The 9,716-nt window shown below is 31.2% G+C and overlaps 1 protein-coding gene across 1 annotated transcript in view; it reads right to left on the reverse strand.

Annotated features, from left to right (window-relative positions):
- The window catches only part of LOC107618199 (aspartate aminotransferase), a 6,148-nt gene extending 3,223 nt beyond the window's left edge, over window positions 1-2,925 (reverse strand). The window contains exons 1-4 of the mRNA XM_016320188.2: window positions 2,730-2,925; window positions 2,497-2,544; window positions 1,726-1,854; window positions 1,472-1,531 (exon numbers count right to left, since the gene is read on the reverse strand). Coding sequence (XP_016175674.1) covers window positions 1,472-1,531; window positions 1,726-1,854; window positions 2,497-2,544; window positions 2,730-2,792 — 300 coding nt within the window. The 5' untranslated portion in view covers window positions 2,793-2,925. The remainder of the gene's footprint in view (window positions 1-1,471; window positions 1,532-1,725; window positions 1,855-2,496; window positions 2,545-2,729) is intronic.

A 9,716-nucleotide genomic window follows, 5' to 3' on the forward strand; every position in this document is an offset into this window, starting at 1 on the left:
AAGAACGGAAAGGATGGGATGCCGCTGGTAAAGTGGGTCCTAGTGCAAGCTCCGAAAAGACAAGGTGGTCTGGGAGTGGGAGATGCAGTGATACGCAATACAGCCCTCTTGTTCAAATGGTGGTGGCGGTTTTTAAAAGAATACTGTCCGTTATAGAAGAAGATTGTGTGTTCGTGCAATAACTTGGATCCATCAGAGATGCTCGCTAGTCAACCTGTTCCTAAACAGGGTGGGCCTTGGAAGGATATTTGTCAGTTACAAATTACTAATCAATGTGTAAGGGAGAGGTTGATTCGGGGATTGAGTTGGGAGTTAGGTGATGGAAGGAGAGTTCGGTGTTGGAAGGACATCTGGCTACAAAGTGGTGCTTTGAAAGATATTTTTCCTAGACTTTTCTCGGTTTCAAACCAACGAGGATCTGTTATCGGGAATTGTGGTTTCTGGGACGGGTTAGAATGGATTTGGAATTTTCAATGGCGGAGGGAGTTGTTCCAATGGGAGTTGGGGTTACTTAATCAGCTCCATGAAACTTTACGGTTGGTCGAGCTAACTACTGTGAGGCAGGATCGAGTTATATGGAAGTTTGATAAAAAAGGCATTTTTTCTACTAACAACTTTGTGCAGATTATGCAGGCAGACATGCTCCCGGAGGAGATCACCATTTATAGTTTCATTAGCACTATTTGGAGAGGTTATGCTCCACCAAGAGTATAATTATTTGTGTGGTTTGTATTGGTAGGTAGGGTAAACACTAAAGAGAGATTGTGTCGTCTAGGAGTTATTGGGCAGGAAGATAATCTTTGTGTATTGTGTAAAAAAGAGGAAGAGCACATGGTTCACTTGTTTATTAGTTGTTAGTATTCGTGGCAGGTGTGGTGTGCCTGGTTGTTTGCGTCAGGTAGACTGTGGTCGGTCTCAGGAAATATTAAGCAACACTTTGAGAGTTGGATTGAAGCTCCAAAAGGGAATAGAGAGCACAAACGATGGTTGCTAAGTTTCTTTGCTATTATCTGAAATATTTGGCTTGAAAGAAATGACAGGATTTTTAAGAACAAGCACTTGGGTGTAGAGGATATCATCAAGAGAACGGTGAACAGCTACCAAGAATGGCAAGGTGTTGAGTCCAACAGTTGTTGATGGCTATGCCGGAGATGACTAGGTGTTAGAACTGTTTTATTTGTTATATGTTCATGCACTCCACCTTGTTGTGTTGAGTATTTACTTCAAAAAAAAAAAAAATCAAACAACCAATGGTAGTTGAAGAGAAGAGAAGCACCTTATACTATGGTAATTGTAGATAGTATTTTTACATGAAGGAAGAAGCATTTCAAATGCTTATACACATGAACATAAGGAATCAAATGGAAGCTGAAATGCTTATAAAGTGCACTGTTTTCACTAACTATGTGTGATTTTTTTTTTTGTCACGAAAAAATTATAAAAAACATTTATATTTCTGAGAAGTGATCACCTGATTGGCACCTGCAGTAACCATTACCGAGGACTTGTGCAAATTGTTTTCATCGCGCAACTGCCATCAAAAGCATAGGAGTTAATAGAAGGATCACCAATTCTCAAGAATTTCAGCTACTAAAAACAGTTCTAACTTAATATGCAGTTGACCCTTATTGAAATCCAAGTTTTATTCCAAAAAGAAGAAGTCGCAATCAGTTAAGACACATTTACATGTGGAAAGAAGATAGGGTCTAGATTGTTTCTGTTTACCTTTTTTATTAATGCCGCTCGAAGTTCAGGAAGACCATCATCGCCACCGTAACGACTAATAGAAGGTTCAAATACAAGTTTTTGCACCTTCTCCAAGGCTTCCTCCGGTGGTTTCCAATAAACCACACCCTTAAAAAGTTCAACAACCCCATCACGAATCACACGTTAAATAGAAGTAAGGATCAAATAAGATGTCGAGAGTTCATTAAATACCAATTAGTCAGATCATTAAAATCCAAAACATGATTAGTAAACTCCAAATTGAAATTTATAGCCTTTGGAAACGCAAAATTCTAGTCTCCAATGAGAAAAGCCATATGGAAATGCAAAACAAACAACCTTTCCAGATAATCAAAGTTTCAGCCTTCTCAACGGATTTACAATGCTGTGATCCCAAACCCTTTGCAATGACTGCCATTTTCGCAAACCCACACCAAACAGGCCTTTCAGTTTTAATAAGAGCTAAGAACACATGTCTGATATTCCATTTCTAGATACAAAAGGGGTCATATATGCATAGCTAAATTTGAAAAACACTTCCCAAAAGAACACTAGCATAAACCAATTCTCCTTGGAGTTCTAAGCTCTTTTTTAAAGAACAAGAACAGGAACATGAATGTTCTCTATGGTTTACATTTCCAACAAACACTCACACATTATCCAACTAAGCTTTAATAGAGTTTAGACCAATTTATAATTCAGACATTAAAAAAAAAAATAAATCAATAAAAAACACAGATCACATAAACCAAATACTAAAATAACACATACCTGAGCCAAAGACACACAATTCTTAGCTCCTCGGAGCAATTTCTGCATCTGCAAACACAAACAAGAACACACAAAACAAAACCTTGATTTCTGAAATCAAAAGTGTCAAACAAACAAACCAACAAAAAAAAAAAACACTCATTGAAAACTCATCAACATGCCGAATTCCAATGACACACAAACATAAAGAGCAAAGTAGAGAAGATTTTGTAGAGTGAGTTGAGATTATTTACCCGAACCATTACCGGCATATCTGTTTCCAAAGCCCTCGTTGCTAGATTTCTGTTCGAACCCATCTCTCTCTCCTCTCTCTCAGGGACACAGACCCCAACTGATTCTTTCTCTCTCTCTTACCGAATCCTTTGCCTAGAAAGAGAGCTTCTAAATTCCAATTGGGCTTCGCAGTGAAACAGTGAATTCAATACACAAAACAAAACACAAAGTCACAACCAATAAGAAAATGAAACGTCAAAACTTGGACCCACCTAAAAAACAAAAAGAAAGTTAACTTTTCATGTGCCACGCAAGTTCACCGTTCACACTTCACAGTTCACACACCAACCCCTTATTTTCCAAAAGCCAAGGTACTTTTCTCTTAATTTGTAAAAATTAATTAACGAATTAATTATATATTATATATTATATGCATCTCTTTCTGTTGTTCTTCTTCACCAACCTTTCATCCAACTGATTGCATCACTGATCATTGATCAACAACCCCACAAAACTCTATGGTGATTTTTTTTTCGTGTTTGGTTTAAAGATTGAAACTTTGTCGTAAAAAAATGAACTTTGCAAGTGGGATATCAGGGAATCACTCTACCGACTCTTGTATTCAACGCAAGTTACCACAGATTAATGATTCTCTGAATTTCGATATTTTCCCGGAAAATTTTGCGCCTTTTTTCCCGGCTACACAATTATTGGCTACTGAAACAATAAACAACTACAACTTTGTATTAACTAATGAGATTTGAGAGAGAGGGGGATTTTGTTTTGTTCATCCTTCTTCAAAGTTCAAAGTTTCAAACAATGCAGCTATGTGGATTTGTTACTGTGTTAGCTTTGGTAAGAAATTACATAAATATATTAATAAATACAAGTAATACACTTCAAAAGAAATTCACTAATTCAGATAGTTCTTAATTAATTATACCTGTTTCACTAATATTATATTAAAATTAAAATTATATTTTTTGAAAAAAAAAGTGTTCCATATAATTGTATAAATAAATTACATAACAAATATTAATAAAAAAATTTTGTGTATTAGCATTATATTTAAATAATTTTAAATTTATTCATAATGGCGAAATGGTAAAAGTTTTAAGTATTGAAAAATAGATCCTATGAAAAGTTAAAAGTTGTAAGTATTTTTGGTGCATTATATAGGATAATAGAGAGATTTAGGATTCAAGTAGATTGGTTAAAATAATGGAATGCATCTGGTTTTATATGTGACAAAAAAATGCCTTTAAAACTTAAAGACAAATTCTATCGCACTGTTATCAGACCGACTATACTTTATGGTATCTAGTGTTTGACGGCCAAAGAGAAACACAAATATAAGTTAAATGTGACAAAGATGAAGATATTAAGATGGATGAATGGTCATACGCATTTGGATAGAATAAAGAATAAAGATATAAGAGAGTTGGAGTACCTATTGTGAAAAAAATGGTAGAATGTTTGGACATGTGAGAAGTAGATGGATAGAGCAATGAGTGGATGAGATGGAAGATGAACAAGGAGTGAAAGAAAGAAAAAAACCTAAAAAAATCATCCATGAGATGGTCAAACAATATCTATATATAGTCACAAAAAAAATAATATCTACATATAAACGGTCTCTCTATAAATATGGTATATGATAGAGTTCAATGGTATTGTTTGATCCATGTAGTCAACTTCACCCAATGAAACAAGGTTTTATTGTTGTTATTATTATAGCAGTATTCATAATAATTATAAATAATTATAAATTTTAGTTAAATGAAAAATAAGCACTATAAAAATATATGGTATATGATAGAGTTTAATAGTGTTGTTTGATCCATATAATTAACTTCACCTAATGAAATAAGGTTTTATTATTGTTGTTGTTATAGCAGTATTCATAATAATTATAAATAATTATAAATTTTAGTTAAGTGCAAAATAAGCAATATAAAAGTATACTTGTCCAACAAATAACACTAAACTCTGTGCTCATAATGTACGTGAAAAAAAAAAAAAGAATTAATTCAGTTAATTATGTGAATGATTCAGTAAATTAGATTGGAGAACAAAAAATAACGTGAGTCTTTAAAGTTGTGCTGCCTCCAATAACATGGCCTTTTAGGATTGTATTGCGTCCAATCTCTATGTTTTGTGAGCCCACTATCTTTTAGGATTAGTCAAGACTCACGTGCATGGCTGGTTTCCCAATTAACTGGAGGGTTATTAGCGTTGTTCTTAAGTCTTAACTATAATTGTTTGGTGAATAATTAAGTAAATTAAATTGGAGAACAAAAAGTAATATTGATTTGTACTGCGCCCAATAACATGGCCTTTTAGGATTACATTACACACAATCTCTGTGTTTTGTCAGCCCACTACTTTTTAAGATTGGTCAAGACTCACGTGCATGGCTGGTTTCTAGGTAACTGGAGGATTATTAGCAATTTGCATTGCTCTTAAGTCTTAATCATAAGATGTGTGTTTGGATTACTTTGTAAACTGAAATTTGTATAAGAGTTTTATAAAAAAAATAAAAATATGCAAAATAAGCACTATAAAAGTATACTTTCCAACAAATAACATTAAACTCTCTGCTCATAATGTACGTGAATGTGTAAAAAAAAAAAAAGAATTAATTCAGTTAATTGTGTGAATAATTCAGTAAATTAAATTGGAGAATAAAAATTAACGTGAGTTTTTAGATCTGTGCTGCCCCCAATAATATGGCCTTCCAGGATTGTATTACGTCCAATCCCTGTGTTTTGTCAGCTCACTACCTTTTAGAATTGGTCAAGACTCACGTGCATGGCTGATTTCCCAAGTAACTGAAGGGTTATTAGCGCTGCTCTTATGTGGGCCTTTAGGTTTGTACTGCGCCCAATAACATGGTCTTTTAGGATTGCATTACGCCCAATCTCTGTGTTTGTTTTGTCAGCCCACTACCTTTTAAAAATTTTAATATTTTTTTAGTATTTTCAATACTCTTTAGTACTCTAATAGGATTAATAGAATCATCATTCAAAGCAAAAAAATATTCCATACAAAAAATAAAAATAATGGTAAAAAAAATTATATAAATAAAAAATAAAAAAAGTTTTATAAAAAAAATAAAAATATGCATGAAAGAATATTAAAAAAGTAATATTATAAAAAAACAATAAAATTTATCATATAAATAATAAAGGACACAATTGATACATAGAAATAAATTTCACTCCAACATGAAAATTTAAATGCAAAAGCTAGAAATTGTAGTTTTTGGTAAACGTGGTTTGAAGGGTAGAATCAAAGTTTACGTTTAAAGAGATCATCCATGAAAACAATATCTATATATAGTCACAAAAAAAATAATATCTACATATAAACGGTTTCTCTATAAATATGGTATATGATAGAGTTCAATGATATTGTTTGATCCATGTAGTCAACTTCACCCAATGGAACAAGGTTTTATTGTTGTTATTATTATAGCAGTATTCATAATAATTATAAATAATTATAAATTTTAGTTAAATAAAAAATAAGCACTATAAAAATATATGGTATATGATAGAATTTAATAGTGTTGTTTGATCCATATAATTAACTTCACCTAATGAAATAAGGTTTTATTATTGTTGTTGTAGCACTATTCATAATAATTATAAATAATTATAATTTTTAGTTAAATGCAAAATAAGCACTATAAAAGTATACTTGTCCAACAAATAACACTAAACTCTGTGCTCATAATGTACGTGAAAAAAAAAGAATTAATTCAGTCTTTAAAGTTGTGCTGCCTCCAATAACATGGCCTTTTAGGATTGTATTGCGTCCAATCTCTATGTTTTGTCAGCCCACTACCTTTTAAAAAATTTTATATAAATAAAAAATAATAAGAGTTTTATAAAAAAAATAAAAATATGCAAAATAAGCACTATAAAAGTATACTTGTCCAACAAATAACATTAAACTCTCTGCTCATAATGTACGTGAATGTGTAACAAAAAAAGAATTAATTTAGTTAATTGTGTGAATAATTCAGTAAATTAAATTGGAGAATAAAAATTAACGTGAGTTTTTAGGTTTGTGCTGCCCCTAATAATATGGCCTTCCAAGATTGTATTACGTCCAATGTGTTTTGTCAGTCCACTACTTTTTAGAATTGGTCAAGACTCACGTGCATGGCTGGTTTCCCAAGTAAGTGGAGGGTTATTAGCGCTGCTCTTAAGTCTTAACTATAATTGTTTGGTGAATAATTCAGTAAATTAAATTGGAGAACAAAAAGTAATGTGGGCCTTTAGGTTTGTACTGTGCCCAATAACATGGTCTTTTAGGATTGCATTACGCCCAATCTCTGTGTTTGCACAAAAAATAAAAATAATGGTAAAAAAAATTATATAAATAAAAAATAATAAAAGTTTTATAAAAAAAATAAAAATATGCATGAAAGAATATTAAAAAAGTAATATTATAAAAAAACAATAAAATTTATCATATAAATAATAAAGGACACAATTGATACATAGAAATAAATTTCACTCCAACTTAAAAATTTAAATGCAAAAGCTAGAAATGGTAATTTTTGGTAAACGTGTTTTGAAGGGTAGAATCAAAGTTTACGTTTAAAGAAAGAAAATACAGCCAAACAAAAAAGTGATCTTGTTTACGTGAGAGTTGGATTGAAGCTCCAAGGGGGAATAGAGAGCACAAACGATGGTTGCTAAGTTTCTTTGCTGTTATCTAAAATATTTGGCTTGAAAGAAATGACAGGATTTTTAAGAACAAGCACTTGGGTGTAGAGGATATCATCAAGAGAACGGTGAACAGCTACCAAGAATGGCAACGTGTTGAGTCCAACAGTTGTTGATGGCTATGCCAGAGATGACTAGGTGTTAGAACTGTTTTATTTGTTATATGTTCATGCACTCCACCTTGTTGTGTTGAGTATTTACTTCAAAAAAAAAAAAAATCAAACAACCAATGGTAGTTGAAGAGAAGAGAAGCACCTTATACTATGGTAATTGTAGATAGTATTTTTACATGAAGGAAGAAGCATTTCAAATGCTTATACACATGAACATAAGGAATCAAATGGAAGCTGAAATGCTTATAAAGTGCACTGTTTTCACTAACTATGTGTGATTTTTTTTTGTCACGAAAAAATTATAAAACACATTTATATTTCTGAGAAGTGATCACCTGATTGGCACCTGCAGTAATTTTTGTGTATTAGCATTATATTTAAATAATTTTAAATTTACTAATAAAACCATAGAAATTTGTGTGTATTAGCAGTATTCATAATGGCCAAATGGTAAAAGTTTTAAGTATTAAAAAATAGATCCTATGAAAAGTTAAAAGTGGTAAGTATTTTGGGTGCATTATATAGGATAATAGAGAGAGTTAGGATTCAAGCAGATTGGTTAAAATAACGGAATGCATCTAGTTTTATATGTGACAAAAAAATGTCTTTAAAATTTAAAGACAAATTCTATCGCACTGTTATCATCTATCGCACTGTTATCAGACCAACTATACTTTATGGTATTTAGTGTTGGACGGCCAAAGAGGAACACAAATATAAGTTAAATGTGACAGAGATGAAAATGTTGAGATGGATAAGTGATCATACGCATTTGGATAGAATAAAGAACAAAGATATAAAAGAGTTGGAGTACCTATTGTGAAAAAAATGGCAGAATGTTTGGACATGTGAAAAAAAGATTGATAGAGCAATCAGAGGGTGGATGAGATGGAAGATGAACAAGGAGTGAAAGAAAGAAAAAAAAACCTAAAAAAATCATTCACGAGATGGTCAAACAATATCTACATATAGTAAAAAAAAATAGTATCTACATATACGGTCTCTCTATAAATATGGTATATGATAGAGTTTAATGGTGTTGTTTGATCCATGTAGTTAACTTCACCCAAAAAACAAGGTTTTATTGTTGTTATTATTATAGCAATATTCATAATAATTATAAATAATTATAAATTTTAGTTAAATGAAAAATAAGCACTATAAAAATATATGATATATGATAGAGTTTAATAGTGTTGTTTGATCCATGTAATCAACTTCACCTAATGAAACAAAGTTTTATTATTGTTGTTGTTATAGCAGTATTCATAATAATTATAAATAATTATAAATTTTAGTTAAATGCAAAACAAGCACTATAAAAGTATATTTGTCCAACAAATAACACTAAACTCTGTGCTCATAATGTACGTGAGAAAAAAAAGAATTAATTCAGTTAATTGTGTGAATAATTCAGTAAATTAGATTGGAGAACAAAAAGTAACGTGAGCCTTTAAGGTTGTGCTGCCTCCAATAACATGGCCTTTTAGGATTGTATTGCGTCCAATCTCTGTGTTTTGTCAGTCCACTACTTTTTAGGATTGGTCAAGACTCACGTGCATGGCTGGTTTCCCAATTAACTGGAGGGTTATTAGCGTTGTTCTTAAGTCTTAACTATAATTGTTTGGTGAATAATTCAGTAAATTAAATTGGAGAACAAAAAGTAATATTGGCCTTTAGGTTTGTACTGCGCTCAATAACATGGTCTTTTAGAATTGCATTACGCCCAATCCCTGTGTTTTGTCAGTCCACTACCTTTTAAGATTGGTCAAGACTCACGTGCATGGCTGTTTTCTAGGTAACTGGAGAGTTATTAGCAATTTGCATTGCTCTTAAGTCTTAAATCTTAATCATAAGGTGTGTGTTTGGATTACTTTATAAACTGAAATTTGTATAAAATTAATTTTGATTAAAAGTGAGTTGGTAATAAGGTGGTTTATGTTTAGTAATTTTTATTTAAAATGGATTATAATAAACTAAATATTATTTAGATTATATTATTTAAAATCACTTTTAGATGAAAAATTAAAAAAAAAACATAAATTTAAATAATTATTTTATATTATTTTATAATTTTATTTTAGATATTTAAATAAATTTTAATATTTTTGTAGTATTCTCAATACTCTTTAATACTCTAATAAAATTAATAGAA

The sequence above is a fragment of the Arachis ipaensis genome, chromosome B09 (genome assembly GCF_000816755.2).
Source record: "Arachis ipaensis cultivar K30076 chromosome B09, Araip1.1, whole genome shotgun sequence".
NCBI lineage: Eukaryota > Viridiplantae > Streptophyta > Magnoliopsida > Fabales > Fabaceae > Arachis > Arachis ipaensis.